The sequence below is a fragment of the Ctenopharyngodon idella genome, chromosome 6 (genome assembly GCF_019924925.1).
Source record: "Ctenopharyngodon idella isolate HZGC_01 chromosome 6, HZGC01, whole genome shotgun sequence".
Lineage (NCBI taxonomy): Eukaryota > Metazoa > Chordata > Actinopteri > Cypriniformes > Xenocyprididae > Ctenopharyngodon > Ctenopharyngodon idella.
The window spans coordinates 8,647,280-8,663,948 of NC_067225.1; the positions used below are offsets into that span (position 1 = coordinate 8,647,280).

A 16,669-nucleotide genomic window follows, 5' to 3' on the forward strand; every position below is an offset into this window, starting at 1 on the left:
ATTGTGATATTAAGTGTAGTTTATGATGCATTTAAAGACAAATGTTTCATTTTTTAATCAGGCCTGTATGCCTAATCAAACAACATTTTCAAACTAAAGATACATTTAAAATGAATCATTAAATACATAATATAATCAAACCGAATAAAAAGTCAACCTTTTTTTTTTTTTTTTTTTGCTATTTAGGTTTCGTTTTTTTTGTTAATGTGCTGTTATATACACTCAAAAACAGTTTATTTATTCTTTTCTCTGTTTAAATATCAAGCCATTCAAGTACATTGGTTACCACAGAAAACACAAACCAAGAAAAATAAAAACATTGGAAACAAATCTAACATAAAATACACAGAATGAAATATAATGTTCTCATGTTTCTCTGCTTCTGTGCTTAATTCTGTCAAGATACAGTGTACTGACACTCTGAGGGAAGGAGCAACTGTAATAACAGATATACTTTGAATGAAGAGAAACGAGTGGTGTGTGTTTTATTTTCCAGTTGTTGTCTAAGAACACTGATCCAAGTAGACTCTTTGCTACAGCTCGGCAGAGAGTCGAGGCACTCCAGTCTCTGGCTTCAGTTGGGCCTTCAGTTGGGTCTCACAGCATGCTGAGCTCGATCAGGCGTCCGGCAAACACCCCTAAAGTGCCAATAATACACACCGCCATGAACACGCATAGAAGAATGTGATCCAGGACCATAGCGACAAACTTCCATTCCTCTGCGGCCTAGATGAACAGACAGAGTGAAAGACACAAGTAATCAGATGAAGGAAGAAGAGGAAAGTACTTCACAACTCCTGTACACAGAGTTGCAGGAAGAACAAAAGTTGTGAAAGCTAGAAGGTCAAATTAAGGAGAAAGAAAGCATGATAGAAAAGTGAGATAAATGTTCTCACATTGTTGGACTCTTCGTCGCTTTTCATGGTGTCTGCGATGTATTTAACACCCTCGATGGCACTGCGTACATCAGGATTTTTGGTTATGGGAGAGTGGTAAGTGACAGAGGCTGGCATGGGTTTCCCTGAAATGTCAGAGATGTCAAAATCGGCAGGAAAGACACGCTTTTCCTGTCGTTCCTGGGATGGTCGCTTCATGGTGGAGAAAAACATCAGGTTTGGAATGGTGTCTATGAAGATCTGTAAGGCAGAGGAGAGTTAAAGCCACCATGCATCCCTGATCAGAATATCAACAGGTTTATCAATAGCTCAAAGTAGGCAAAAAATACAAATACCAAAAAATAAAATCGTACTTCACTAGCAGCACCAAACGAGACTGCAAAAATAATGATTCTCAACCACTGTTGAGAACAGGCAGCTCCACCTCAAAACCCATGCTCACTTTAAATTTTTGGAGCCATCTGAATTTTGAATGTAACTTCCAAAAAAAAAGTACCTTTATTAACACTTTAAGACCGAAGTGTACCGCCAACGATGCACCACCCCCGTGAAAAAATCAATATCGAATTGCTGAGCAACCACTGACAAGAATAACACAAAATAGGCATCATTTTAAAGTTTTTTTTTAATATGGGTTACTCATTTGCCGCAAGTCAACTTGTGCATTCTGCGTACGGTCATCCGCCGGAAGCTAGTTATTTGAATTTATGAAGTTTTAAATATGGATATTTTTCTTACAAAAACGCATCGCTTCCCTTCAGAAGGCCTTTATTAACCCCCTGGAGTCGTATGGATTCTTTTTTTTTTTATGGATGGATGCATTTTTTTATTTATTTTTTTAAAATTTGGGTTCCCATTCACAACCGTTATAAACCTTGGAGAAGATAGTCATATACACCTAGGATGGCTTGAGGGTGAGTAAATCATGGGATAATTTTCATTTTTGGGTGAACTATCCCTTTAACGACTGCTGAGTAGTCCCTCTAAACCAGAGTGTACCGCCCGCAGCCGCCACCTAGCTACAAAAAAATTTATAATTATATTTTTAAAAACTACTGCCTTGATCAACAAAAATAGGTGTAATTTGAAAGCTCAGAGTCTGATCTTTACAATGAAGGTAGCCAGTTTGATTAACACCCAAGTAGTGCAGAGTTATTAGCTGATAAATAGAAAAAAATGTTTTCATAATTTATGAAATACTTTTTTGTACGGAGCCCCGGACATGACATGCAGCAAAAAAAATACTAGGCTAAAACGTGCGCACGATTTACTATTTTGTTCCCTCGATTTACTAAAACATGCGTTTTAGTAAATCGAGGGAATGAATTAGTAAGTCGTGCGCACGATTTAATTTTTTTTTCTTGCATGTCATGTGCAGGGCTCTGTATTTTTGTACTATGTACTGCAATGCATCTGCATACTGCATAAACATCATACAGCTCAGAAAGTCGTGTGTCATATGTCATTTGAAAGGTAACACAATACAACAAGCATAATTGTTTTGGGCTTTGACTAAACTTGAGCGAGTTTTTGTATGTGAAGCCCTGCAAGACCCATATGTAAGTAATATCTGGATGCTGCATTTATGTCACGTTTTTGCTCATAACTTCATGAAACATGCTCCGATTGTGGAAAATGGCACATCATTATTCTCACGATTAAAATGAGTCCAAAATCAACATAACTCAATGATCAAGAGAAATTCCTCATGGAGTTATGACACATAAAACCCCACAGGCGAACAGGCGCTAACTAGAATCAGATGTAGTTTTCATGTGGAATTTTCACTTATAACTTCATTAAACTTTCATAGATCGTTACTTACAGTGGATGCTCCCGATTTAAATGAGTCAACATAATCAACAAAATCAACATAATCCCTTGCTTCAATCACAAGATATTCCTCATGGAGGAACAACACAAAACCCCACAGGGTGAACAGGCGCTAACTAAAAACAACACTAAAAATGCCTTCAGGGCTTAAAGGGTTAAGTTGCATGATTTTTCCAAGGTAAAAATAAAAAAAGTGTCAAAAACACTGTGTAAACTCAAGTAAAGTTCAAGTATATTTTCCAAGCCCATGTTTTAGTTTATAAAATTATACTATTAAGTGTACTCTAACTGTAACAGTAGTACACTTCGAAGAACACAGTTAGTTTGGATCAAAGTTTTTCTTTTGTATTCCAACTATTCTGTAAACTATACTACATGTGAACTTATAGATATGCTGTTTTAGTTTATACAGTTATACTAGATATACAGTTTACTAGCTATATACTTCTATCCCACTTTTTAGTTCATGAAAGGATACTATAAAGAATATTCTCAGTAAGCTACCAGTTTAATAGTTGTTATACTGCAAATACTTGTATTTTACAATTTATTAATTTGTTTACTACGTTTATTATTTTATTTATATATTATTTTTAAACTTTAAGTATACTAGTAGGTTCCTTCTTATGCATTAATTTTTAAATATCCAGGGGCATTTCTAGCCTGTCAACAGGTTCTGTTATGGATATATTGATATAAATTGTCTTTCCCCTGCAGTACAGAGTCGTTCATACGCTGCATGTGCAATATAGAGCTGTCTTATCAAGTATTCTGTTACTATTTTGATGTGAGAAACTGCTGAAAACAATTTCTTGTGTGAGTGAAATGTCTGAATGAATCAAACTGAATGGCAAACAAATTCAAACCTTTTTGCAATCCCGTCTGACTGATTAGATTAAAAGAGTAATTGACATTGCTAGTTCTGATTCAAAACAGCTGATTGAAAACACACATTGTCAGGGATAAAGATTTTTTTTTAAGATGGTACACAGTAATCTCCACTGTCAGACAGGAATTTATCACTAATATTTTACTGGGGCACAGCAGTATTTGACAGGGGCTCATGCTCCAGTAAAAAGGGTCTAGTGACACCCCTGGTAACACCTTCTGAAGTTAATTAGCTATAAACTCTCATGTCAAATTTCTATGACTTTTCCCCATGGAACACAAAAGGAGTAACAAAGCTGCTCTTTTCCATACGTACCTTGCGGACCCAGGCAGGCATTGTGTGTGTGCTGGGAGAGCGGTGGTGTGTGTTGATGACAATCACAGTGATGATGATAGAAGCAATGACAAAGATCATGGTGAAGAGCATGTATTTGCCGATGAGTGGAACAGCACTGGAGGTGGAGGGGATCAACTCGACAATCACCAGCAGGAACACAGTCAGAGACAGCAGGACAGAGATGCTGAGGGTCATCTTCTCACCTACACGCAACACAAGACAGAAGTTCAAAACGTCCATCATGCTCAAGTACCTGTCATTAGTAATATATTTATCAAGGACCTGTCATGTTTTTTACATTTTCAACTTTCTTTAGTGTGTAATGTCGCTGTTTTAGCATGAAAAAGGTCTGCAAAGCACAAAGTCACTCAAAAGGGAGTTATTCTCTATATCAGTAAGCATTGTTTCTCCCTGAAATGCATTGATTGTAGTTTTGACTTTCCTTCAGGAAACATACACGTCACAATATTCCTCATTTAAATAATTACCGTCCAAGGCATATGCAAAAAAAAGGGGCAAGCCCTAGTTGAGTTGCATAGTGTGTGGAAAAAAAGTGATTAAGGTAAGGGGCGGGACATTTCTGAAACACGCTCAATCACAATACACTGCGTTTCGTTAGGCAACTAACATCGCAAGTTCCGTCGTTACTAACATAGTTCAACGATTTGGTGTTTCCCGAAACCATAGTTCAAACAAACATTCGCAAACTGCATCGCAAACTTGTGTGGTTGGAACAACAGCTCTCGAGCTGTGGTAAGAAGCACAGTTTCTTGTATAACATGTGGACTTAATAAATCATTATATTCAGCAAAATAAGCAAGTTGACATTAAGTACAATGTATATATTTTATTTTGAATATATACAAATGTCATTTAAATATTTTAGTTTGTAAATAGATTTTAAGCACCGTTTTTGAAGAGTGCGCATGTGCGTACGTGCTCTGGTACGTAAAGACAGAGCGCATTTAGGCCATGCACACACCAGGGGGGGAAATAATCCAACCCTCTCCATTGACTTTGTATTGCGTGAAGTTGCCTCCTTGTCATTTCTTGCTTCTAACAAAAGACAGAACAAAGCCTAAAAGCTGCTGTGTGACAGGATGTACAGCAAACAAGCTAAAAAACCCAGAACTAAGTTTTTATAAGCTACCGAACTGTAAAAGCCAGCCTTTAAGGACACAAAAGTTGATACAGGCAATAAGATGTGAAGCATCAGCAGGAAGAATAGGTAAATTGTGGGATCCTGACACTCAGTACGCCTATATGTGCAGGTTCACATAGTGTCGTGATCCCAGCCTGTGTTCCCCTGTCTTGTGTTAGAACTTTTGTAACATTTCTTCTTCTTCTTCTTCTTCTTTGGGTTTTTACGGCAGTTGTAACATTTCCTGTCTTGTGTCATGTTTTGTAGTCCTTTGTAGTTTTTCTTGTTGATTAGTTCCTGATTGTTCCCAGGTGTGTCTTGTTTGCCAGTCACCTCTTATGTATAAATACCCCAGTGTTTCTCATGTTCCTTGTCTAGCGTTGCCATTATATGGCTGTATCGTGTGCGTTTGTTGCAGCTTCATGTTCATGAGCCTGGGTTTATCTTGTTCCTTGTCTACAGTTATTTTAGTTGTTCTGTTTCAATAAATTTCTACTGCATTTGGATCCAACGCCTCTTGTCTGCAGCAGCAGCGTTACACATAGGGGAAATAATATTTTGACAGTTAAAAATAATGCATTTTTTTTTTTTTTTAGCATATCCTGTCGTCGATTACGTTCCCCTCCAGTGGGCGTAGTTCTCAGAGTAATATGACATGTTGCACTCTGTCTCAATTGCCCGTATCCACTTTTGTGTCCTTAAACACTTGGGGTTTTTTTTGGGTTGACAGCTTATAAAAACGTAGTTTTTAGCTGGTTTGATGTACACCCTGTCACATAGCAGCTTTTAGACATCGTTCTGTTTTTTGTTATAATTCAGAAATGACAAGGAGGCAGCTTTACGCATTACAAAGTCAATGGAGACGGTTGGATTGCCGTGATTTTCAGATTATGACGCGTGTCTCTCTGTCTCTATGAATCTGGAAATAAAGCAAAATAACTGAGAAAAATGAGAATTAGACCTCAGATGCCATGTCCATAATTTATAGCAAAAAAACTAGCATTAATTCGATCTCAAACGGATTCATTTAAAGAAGTTATTACTCCACCACCTGCGTGACATCATTCACCAACGTGGCTGAATGACAGGTTTGCGACAATACGGTTTCGGGAAACTAGCTATTTGATTTTTTCAACGATGCATCGTACTATAGTAGTGAAGCAGCGAGTTATGTCGTTGTACGGGAAACGCACCCCAGAGTGTTACTGACAGACTGGGAAAAGAGGTGCTGCATTAATGTAAAATATGTGAAAAATAATGTGTTTTGAACATTCAGCTATGAAAACCTATTCTAGTAGACCCCAAAAACAAAATCAAGCCTTTGTAAAAGGGCATAATATGGCCTTTTTAATTCACTGGATTCAAAAAAAGCATTACCCCATGGTTATTTATATATTTAAATATATTTCCAGCAAGTATTCAGCAAAAATAATTCAAGTTACCATGATGTAATAAAACAAAAATACACCATGATATAAGAGTTTGGTCATACCACACACATGTACACACACACAAACACACAGTGGGTTACCAGAGTCTGTGGGCAGGTAGAACACAAGCCCAGTGAGGAAGGAGAACAGCATGCAGGGGATGATGACGTTTACGATGAAGTAGAGTGGGAGGCGGAGCAGGAGGAAGTGATAAGTGATGTCGAGGTAGGGCGTATCTGGACAGCAAGCGTAATACACCCAGTGTTTCCAGTTCCTGTAATCCTTCATCACCCACTCCCCACTCTCCATGAAATTACTGAGGTCTGGTCTGTCGTTGTCCTACACATACACAAAAAGATTAATAACCTGGTTCATACAATAAACAATGTACAGACAATTTATTTTGCAGTGCGGAAGTAAGCTAATTTCCTTTAATGTGCGAGACTTCCTATTCATTAGGTAAATAACAAGAAGAATAACAAAGAGCAGTACTTACAAGTACAAAGCCAGTGTGTTTATGATTATGATGATACATTTAATAATATTATAACAAATACCAGTTTGCAATATCAAGCTTTGCAGTATCAGTTGTAAAACAACTGGAAGTGACTGACACCAGAAGCCTTACACATTTAAGTTACAAATGGCTGTACCTGTTCTTGCGTTAAAATAAGATGGATACTACATCCTGGTGATCATGTGTTTGTTGTTATAGTTACTGGGTTGATGATGACAAGGTTGCCATCATAGGTCCACGTTCCAAGTTTCATGCTGCAGTTCTGCAGGTCGAAGGGGAAGTGAAGGACCACGATCTCACAGTAGCTCTTAAAGATTGCTGGGGGAGTCCATGTTATCATACCCGTGTGCTCCAACAAGACCTTTGTCTCATGGACGATGGCAAAGTCTCCATCAGCACTGCACATACACAAATAAAGAAATATATCAGACCAGGTATATGCACATTTCAATGCATTTATTTTACCTGATAGACTCACACTAACATACTACAGGTGCCACTCAGATAAATACAGGGAATGAGTAAAAGCCAACTGGAAACTGTGTATCATACTTGTTATAAAGCACTAAATCGGGTTTCCAGATGTCAGTGGAGGGAATTCTGATCTTCTTGATGCCACCATAGTCATCAGGATTCCACTGCAGATTCACATCCTTCCATTGCTGAACATGAGAAAAGGAGAAAAAGATTGATACAGTATATGTGTATTACCTCCTGGCTGTCTCCACGTGGGTACTGTCATTTAAAAGTCAGCATAAAGCAGAAGTTGCAATCATTTTTTTCTTCCCTTTTGTGACATGTATTCAAGTGAAAAGGCTTCTCAAATGAGAAAAAAATGGGGAACGGGACCTGATTTTATCCAATGAGAATTGATTGAATAGTTGTGGTTTGCTATTGCTGTGATCGCATGTAAGTGACAGGATTTTAAAAAAAAACTGAACTCAAACATGACAGTTCTTATTTTATATGAAATACTGCAGTATTTATTGGAAAATTATTTATCCATGCACATCACAATTTTTTTCAAATTTCATGCGCCCCCGTAATAATTAAAATAACTTCTCCCACTTCAGGCGACATCTTATCTAATGACGTGTTTACTGGCACGAGGGCGGGACAACCTGTCACTCACTTGAGATTACAGCAATAGCAAACCACAACCATCCAATCAATTCCCACTGGACAAAATCAAGTCCCATCCTGTATTTTTTCTTGTTTGAGGAGCCGTTTCACTTGGATATACTTCACAAAAGGGGAAAAAAGACATCAGTTTCATGCTTACTTTAAAGGGTTAGTTCACACAAAAAAGAAAATTCTGTCATTAATTACTCACCCTCATGTCGTTCCAAACCTGTAAGACCTTTGTTCATCTTCGGAACCCAAATTAAGATATTTTTGATGAAATGCGAGAGATTTATGACTCGTCTTCCCTGGCTTCTGTGTTTACGTCCCAATGCCGGCTCATTATTGGCCAAAGCTGATCACGTGAGCAGCACAACGTATGCGTGTGATGCTGACGCAAGAACCGGCCGATAATGAGTCGCCGTTCTGACGTAGAACCTGGAAGCGCTGGACGTAAACAACGTATGAGAATGACACAGAAGAGAAGAGAGTCATATACCTCTCAGATTTCATTGTTCCGAAGATGAACGAAGGTCTTACAGGTGTGGAACGAAATGAGGGTGAGTAATTAATTACAGAATTTTCATTCTGGGGTGAACTAACCCTTTAAAGATTATGAGGGCACATTAATTTTCTTCAAAGAAATAGTGGTGTGCACAGATAAATCATTTATTATCAACACTGCTATATTCCATAAAAAACAAAATAAAAAAAAACAAGAATTGTTTATTTTAATTTTAGGGTGATTTTATGGCAGCATTTGTTGTACTGCCTTTTATTCATTAAAAATTAACTTGGTTTAATAAAACAAAATTATTGCAAAATTCAATGAGAATCATCATTAAAAAAAAGAAAGACAATCCCAGGCACACCCCAGTAAAAAGAATTAGTGATTTTTACATAAAAATAATGTATTTCTTTCATGCAAAATATGAATTTTTATTTATTTTTTTCTTATAATTTGAAGTTGAAATGTGACCTGGACATTTGTTGACTGGTTTCAAGTGACCCAAGTATTTGACACATTAAATGTTATAGTACAGAATGTTGTATGTGTTATTAACATTGCTTAAAGGGTTAGTTCACCCAAAATTTCTGTCATTAATTACTCACCCTCATGTCGCTCCAAATCCGTAAGACCTTCGTTCATCTTCAGAACACAAATTAAGATATTTTTGATGAAATCTGAGAGCTTTCTGACCCCTCCATAGACAGTAATTTAATTACCACTTTCAAGGTCCAGAAAAGTAGTAAAGACATCGTTAAAACAGTCCATGTGACTACAGTGGTTCAACCTTAATGTTATGAAGCGACGAGAATACGTTTTGTCCGCAAAAACAAAACAAAAATAATGACTTTATTCAACAATTACTTCTCTCCCATGTCAGTTTCCTACGCAGTTGACGTAGTGAACGCAGTGCAGTACTTCTGTGTTTACGTCTGAACACCTGCTCTCAGATTTCATCAAAAATATCTTAATTTGTGTCTTACAGGTTTGGAACGACATGAGGGTGAGTAATTACTGACAGAATTTTCATTTTTGGGTGAAATAACCCTTTAAATCTCTGTTTTTGTTCATACAGGTCAATTTTTCAAAGTAAACATCTTGATATCTACTGTTATCTACTTTGATAGCAGCACACAAGAACTGAAACAGCAGCTCAAACCCACACCTGCTTTAGCCGTACATTACTGCTGACAATCTGATTAACTTCATCCTGAAAATAAGAAAGGGTAGATAATGGAGGGTAAGAGAAAAGAAAAAGTTTACGGTTTTGCAAAGTAAACTTTTTTTATCATACAAATAAAACTTTAATCTGAATTAAAGAATTAAAAATGAACAGAAATATAATTTACCACGCTGATAAGCTGAATGAGTTGTAGTCCCACAGTAACCACTACTGGATCCTTAAAATGGCTGACAGGACGAACAACTTTGTTATATCCGGTAAACAGAGTCTTTACTAATCTCGCCTCATCTTCCGAGCACAGTGCTGGTCCTGCAACACAAGCACACACACTACATCAATGCTCTGTGAGAATAAGTTATCACCCTACTCTTCTTACTCACACACAAACACATACACACACACACACACACACACATCCATCCTAAACAGCACACAGGATTAAAGTTGATGGAGTCAAGCAACTGCACATGACACACACACACACACACAAGGACACACAAACTGATGTCTGAGTAATGTGACTATTCTTTTATAACCAGAACGGAAGTAATGCAGAAATTCTGAAGGTAAATAATCAGTTTATTCAAATAACTGGGTTTCATTGGTTTGTTAAAATCATATTTTGTTTCTTACACATCTCTGAGACATTTTTTGGGGAACAATAAAGTAAATAATTTTCAAAAAATGTGACCATTTCTTTTGCAATGTTTGATTGTTTTCCATTGTTCCACAAATGTGAATATTAGAAGTGGACTGACACACGTAAATGAATGAGCGTTTGGGTCCACATGTACATTTACAGTATTTTAGATACAAACATCAAACAAGGATCTTTTCAGGTTTAAGTTTAGGCCACAGTATCATTTCGATGAGCAGAGCCTTGACTTCAGCATCCAGCTAAGAGATTAGGCATAAAAGAAACTGTAAGAAAATGTAAAGAGAGAGACGAGATGCTAATATTTGTTAGCAAATAGCACAAAATTGACCGCTGACACACTGATCTCATATAATCCACAAACCACTTGAATGACGCCGGCAGGCCGCGCACTTGCACCTGTCAATCAAACAGGACGCATAGTATGCATACCATACACAGAAGCATAGAAAACATTTAAAAGTGTTTAAAAACTAAAACATTTGAACATAACAACGTATCGCCATGGAAATTAACCTGTATTGGTGTCCAACAAAAGCTTGGGTGGAAAAGTACGATTATTCGCTTTCTGTACTTGTCACAGAGGTTATTTCTAGGTAAGTACACTGTTCTTCTCCATAACAACATAGATAGCTGTTAAACTAAAGCCTTTATCAATGTATTATAACTTATGGCCAATTTAAATATTTTGTTGTCTATTTACCAGGGCAGTTTCCCCTTATAAGATTCTAATAGTAAACAAAGTGGTTACTCACCAAACAGAAAAGGCAAAAACTGCAAAATCAGTATAAAGTTATTCATCTCCTTGTTATGAGTGAGAAGTCCGTGTAGTCTGAACGATCAAATAATCTATAAGAGCACAGCTACAGTTGTCTATGCGTCCTGACGAGCTGAAACTCTGTGTGTGAGTGAGTTGCACTATTAAACACGCATGTGGCGCGAGCTGGCAGCTGTCAGAGTCAGCGCGAGACAAACATTGCTGCACGTGCGTGCTTGGTTTAAACTTAAAGCGCATGTTTTTACAGTTGCAGTTGCAAAGAACTATCAAATGTCTTAAATGTAACCATTTCAGTTCATCTAAACCTATTGGTTGTCACCGTAATAATAAAAACCGGTCTAAAATACGTCCCCTGTCACCCCCTTGCAGTTGCAACAAATTAAATGATCAATTATTGTAGAATTTGTGAAGCAACATTTACTGACGCTTTTGTAGATTTTATGTGCATTTAATTCTTTATATTCAGAAACCTAATTGTCGCACAATAATTTTTCTATATGAATACAAGTACATTTATATCCTACAAGATACAAAAAATAAAATAAAGTTTAAGGATGATCATTTAGATTTCTGGTAAACCAAGTAATATGCAGTTTCTTTTAAAATTAATGCATTACAATATAGCATTACTCCCTAAAAAGTAACTAATTGTGTTAGTTACTTTTTATGAAAAGTAATGCGTTACATTACTTTTACAGAGATGGTCCTCACTGCAGAACACAAGATCCAGGGGGTGGGGTCGGATCTATATCCAACTCCTCCCACTTTACATATCCCTTAAAGGGTTAGTTCACCCAAAAATGAAAATAATGTCATTTATTACTCACCCTCATGCCGTTCCACACCCGGAACACAAATTAAGATATTTTTGTTGAAATCCGATGGCTCAGTGAGGCCTCCATAGGGAGTAATGAAATTTCCTCTCTCAAGATCCATTAATGTACTAAAAACATATTTAAATCAGTTCATGTGAGTACAGTGGTTCAATATTAATATTATAAAGCGATGAGAATATTTTTGGTGCGCCAAAAAAAACAAAATAACGACTTATATAGTGATGGCCGATTTCAAAACACTGCTTCAGGAAGCTTCGGAGCATTATGAATCAGCGTGTCGAATCAGCGGTTCGGAGCGCCAAAGTCACGTGATTTCAGCAGTTTGGCGGTTTGACGCGCGATCTGAATCATGATTCGATACGTTGATTCATAACGCTCCGAAGCTTCATGAAGAAGTATTTTGAAATCGGCCATCACTATATAAGTCGTTATTTTGTTTTTGTTTTTTTAAATACTGAACATTTTTGTGAGATGAGTAAATGCATGTAACCAATTAGCGTAGAACTACAATAACCATCATATTCACACAGCGCACAATGCTTCTGCACTTTATTTCTCTCAACATGGGGACTGGAGAAATGTCGATCAATAAATGTGAAAAAGTAACTTGTGTTACTTATTTGAAAGAGTAACTTAGATATTCTAAGTTACAAAAGTAATGCGTTACTTTAATAGTTACTTGAAAAAAGTAATATTACATAACTCAAGTTACTACTTACGCGTTACCCCAACACTGGTAATACACAAGATCTGAGCCATTCTGTAACAGACCACACTGTCTGTCAAATTATGGCACCATAAATGGTTGACTTTTATATGAATTGTAGAAATAAAAGTAACCCCTTTCAAAACACACCCCAAATATCCTGAAATCTTCAAAGGACAAGTGTCTTCATTGACACCGGATTCCAAGACAAAAACAACCCACATTTTAAATAGTGAAATACATGTATTTATTCTGTATTTGGATACATTTTTACAATACATGTTTTATCTTATCAGCCTTCAACAAAACTTGGAAAATGTACAATTTTAATGACACCAACACAGAACTCTTTTGGTAGCCAGTGTAAAACACTGTGTCGTCACAGCTGTGGGAAGAGGTGGACGGAGCAGTATTTACATGGCAAACAGGATGAGGAAAGCCACCATCAAACAGAAGAGACCCATAGCCTCGGACAGGGCAAATCCCAAGATAGCATATGAGAACAACTGCTGCTTCAGAGATGGGTTCCTGCAGGAGAGAAGGAGAGGTCAGGGGTCACGCTACCAGATCTCTGTAATGAAGTTGGCTTTACGTCATGGACAAGAGACATTGGCTCCCAACAGTGTGATGCATGACATAGGTCAGGATGAGTTAAGTTAAACTAGATAAACTCAGTATTTTACACAATACTACTCTTGCATTGCTGCAATATGCACAAGCTCAGTTCTTAGTTTCTTTATAATGTATCTGAAAATTTAATTATAAAATGTATAAACAAAATTGAGGACAGCTGAACTAATATTTGGAAAATCATCCTTAAAAGTAATGCCATAACCAGAAGCAGCAGCTGATGGTAAAGGTGACTATTTAGGGGTCATTTTTGTGGTTTGTGATGGTCTACCTGGCATATCCAATAATGAGACTGCCGAACACTGTTCCGATTCCAGCTCCTGAACCTGCCACTCCCACAGTGGCGGCACCAGCACCAATGAACTTGGCGGCTGTGTCGATGTCACGGCTTACGGCGCTTGTCTGAAAACCCCGCACTGCAACCTGGGAAATGGCAGTCTGTGGCAGGAAGGCAGGGCTGGCCTTTAAAAGAGGACATGACAATCAAAATGAATGAACTACAACTACCATTACTTGGCAGAAAAAGAAATCACCTTGTAGATCGATTAAAACGACACTATGCAGCAAGTTCATAATGCAAACAAGTGAATATAATAGTTCAGTAGATAGTTCACCCAAAAATGAAAATTATCCCATGATTTACTCATCCTCAAGCCATCCTAGGTGTATATGACTATCTTCTTTCAGACAAGCACAACCGGAGATATATTTAAAAATATCCTTAGTCCTCCAAAAGGTTTTATAATGGTAGTTAAGGGGGACGCATTTTGAACAAAAAAAAAAAAGCCTCCATCCATAAAGTAATCCATACGGCTCCAGTGGGTTAATAAAGGCCTTTTGAAATGAAGCTACACGTTTTTGTAAGAAAAATAACCGTCATACATCGCCTCAGAAGTTATTCATTTGGCGCAAGTCGACTTGCGCATTCTGTGTACAGTCGTCCGCCGGACGCTAGTTATTTGAGTTTTAAATATGGAAATTTCTCTTACAAAAATGCATTACTTTGCTTCAAAAGGCCTTTACTAACCCACTGAAGCCGTATGGACTACTTCGATTATGGATGGATGCATTTTTTTTTGTGTTCAAAACGCAGCCCCCAGTTCACAACCATTATAAACCTTGGAGGACGAAGAATATTTTTAAATATAACTCCGATTGTGTTCGTCTGAAAGAAGATAGTCATATACACCTAGGACGGCTTGAGGGTGAGTAAATCATGGGATAATTTTCATTTTTGAGTGAACTAACGCTTTAAGAAATCTAAAGAAAACAAAGACTACCACTTCTGTCAATACGGTTTCAAAACAACTTCACAGAAAATGAATGTTTCAATCTTGCTTGTTTGTAGCAAATTAACTGCTGAAAGAACATTTAAATGTCTATTTACACCAGCAAGTAAGTGTCACAGATGTTAAACATCTGCAAAAAAAAATAAACCACTCACCTCTGCAGAGCTGACATCTGGCCTGGAGAGCACAGAGGCAGAGAGTGGTCTGTACAGCGCCCTTGAGCCAGAGCGGACCTGAGACAGATCAAAAATGCCATTAGCACCCAAGATTACACTCATTAGGAGTGCTGTACTTCAGACTGACACACAAGGCCCAACTGTTGCTTCAGCACTTGAATGAAGTGGGAAGTACCATGTCAAGAAAAAAAACAAACATATGTGCTACTACAATTAGAAATTATACATGACATTTGGGATGTGACTGGTCAAAGTCAATTGGACAAAACATGACATCTATATTTAAAGGAGTAAAAGGTTTGTCCAGTGCAAAAGGAAAGCAACAAGCCATTAGAGCCTTGATTAAATGAACCATCACTACCATTTTTAACCTTTATCTCTAAATGTAATACATTTAAGAGAGTTACTTTTTTGTTTCACATTTCAGTCTTCCATGGAACATTATGGTTTTCTGTCAGACTGTTATAATGACCTTGACTTCGCTGGAATCGCAGTTCAGATGATAGCATTAGCAACACAACAAGTATCAACAGCCCATTGACATATTAACCATAATGACATACATACACACGAATTTTGCAGCAGCAATTTTTGATGTACATGCATATACACGCATGTAAAATGTAAAGAGTTAGGTGCACCAGGCCTCTTGCATAATTATCTGACCATATCCACTGTATCGCAGCTGCAAAAAAAACATCATGAATACTCACCAGTGCGGGTGTGGACACGAACTTCGCACAGGCGTACATGTTTGATTGAGCTCGCTGACTGTGGTGAGGAATAAACCCGCGTCTGTCTCTATGGAAAAAGACGACAGTTTAAGGTCAATGCAATATCAGCGCTTTCAGAAAGCTACCTGGCACTAAATAGCTGCTTCTGCAAGGGTGGTATAATTAGTAGAATATGAAATCGATCAAATTATTTGAAAAAATATATCTAAAGCGTAATGATGGTATACGATTGTGACAATTTAGCTTCGCCGGTTCCCATTTAGCTCCCCTTCACTTACCCGGCTGCAGAGGTCGAACCGCTGAGGAGCTACTGCGCATGCCCGACCCTCTATTTAATGAAGCGCCCGGATGCACGAGTGACGCGTTTGAAGGTCATTCAATGGTGCTTTATTTAAAACTGCACTGAGGGCAAAGAAAACATAAAACTCTTGTTTACTGCGTTTTTACACTTCTAGCAGACAGTAACAACATGTCTGAAAGAAATGACTGAACAAGCAGTCAGTTTTACTAGACGAGTGTAATAAAATAAGGTGAACGTACATTGATATAGTACACAGACTACTTTTGTAAATAAACAATTAATAGGCTATACTTTTAACACTCAGGCTTATTAATAGGCTAATTAGGATACACAACGAAATTATATAAAACATGATTATATAAAAAATTTCCACAGATTTCTACAAATATTTCATGACAAAATATAGGCTATTTTTGCTGGTTTGATATTAGACTGAACATATGTCAAAGAACACATTTGTGATCATTTTCAGGATCTGTGAAATCACGTCACCTATCAAAGGACAAAAAAAACAATAGGAAAAAACTACATTAAATATTACAATTTTGAGTTACTTAAGTCGTTATAGGAGCATATACAAAGGAACTTGTATAACTGAATCTACTCTAAAATTATTTATCTATTATGCATGAAATATTTGCTAAAGCACAGGTCTCAAAAACATTCATGTCTCACTTAGCCTTTCCATATTGCGCTTTTTAATTTCTAA

The 16,669-nt window shown here is 37.3% G+C and overlaps 2 protein-coding genes across 2 annotated transcripts; both read right to left on the reverse strand.

The window, feature by feature from the left end:
- Window position 1: 1 nt before the first annotated feature.
- Window positions 2-11,533, reverse strand: chrna1 (cholinergic receptor, nicotinic, alpha 1 (muscle)). The gene is made up of 9 exons (XM_051897136.1): window positions 11,266-11,533; window positions 10,022-10,164; window positions 9,838-9,882; window positions 7,595-7,704; window positions 7,245-7,440; window positions 6,627-6,864; window positions 3,934-4,157; window positions 897-1,136; window positions 2-726 (listed from the first exon to the last, which is right to left on the reverse strand). Exons 1-9 carry the CDS (start codon window positions 11,309-11,311, stop codon window positions 598-600), a joined length of 1,371 nt encoding a protein of 456 aa, XP_051753096.1. The 5' UTR covers window positions 11,312-11,533; the 3' UTR covers window positions 2-597.
- A 1,520-nt stretch (window positions 11,534-13,053) lies between these two features.
- On the reverse strand, window positions 13,054-16,015 carry atp5mc3b (ATP synthase membrane subunit c locus 3b). Its single transcript, XM_051897209.1, has 5 exons — window positions 15,938-16,015; window positions 15,639-15,726; window positions 14,905-14,982; window positions 13,732-13,922; window positions 13,054-13,358 (listed from the first exon to the last, which is right to left on the reverse strand). Exons 2-5 carry the CDS (start codon window positions 15,675-15,677, stop codon window positions 13,244-13,246), a joined length of 423 nt encoding a protein of 140 aa, XP_051753169.1. The 5' UTR covers window positions 15,678-15,726; window positions 15,938-16,015; the 3' UTR covers window positions 13,054-13,243.
- Between the last annotated feature and the right edge of the window lie 654 nt (window positions 16,016-16,669).

What these genes read in the sequence shown, in the direction of transcription:
- chrna1 (XM_051897136.1), bottom strand. Translation starts at nt 11,311, where the DNA reads ATGAATAACTTTATACTGATTTTGCAGTTTTTGCCTTTTCTGTTTG. An exon ending in GTTTTTGCCTTTTCTGTTTG is followed by an intron (nt 10,165 to 11,265) that starts GTGAGTAACCAC and finishes CTTGTGTTGCAG; the next exon opens with GACCAGCACTGTGCTCGGAA. An exon ending in ACCTTGTCATCATCAACCCA is followed by an intron (nt 6,865 to 7,244) that starts GTAACTATAACA and finishes GTGTATGTGTAG; the next exon opens with GACAACGACAGACCAGACCT.
- atp5mc3b (XM_051897209.1), bottom strand. Translation starts at nt 15,677, where the DNA reads ATGTACGCCTGTGCGAAGTTCGTGTCCACACCCGCACTG. An exon ending in CAGATGTCAGCTCTGCAGAG is followed by an intron (nt 13,923 to 14,904) that starts GTGAGTGGTTTA and finishes CCTCTTTTAAAG; the next exon opens with GCCAGCCCTGCCTTCCTGCC. An exon ending in CTCATTATTGGATATGCCAG is followed by an intron (nt 13,359 to 13,731) that starts GTAGACCATCAC and finishes TCTCTCCTGCAG; the next exon opens with GAACCCATCTCTGAAGCAGC.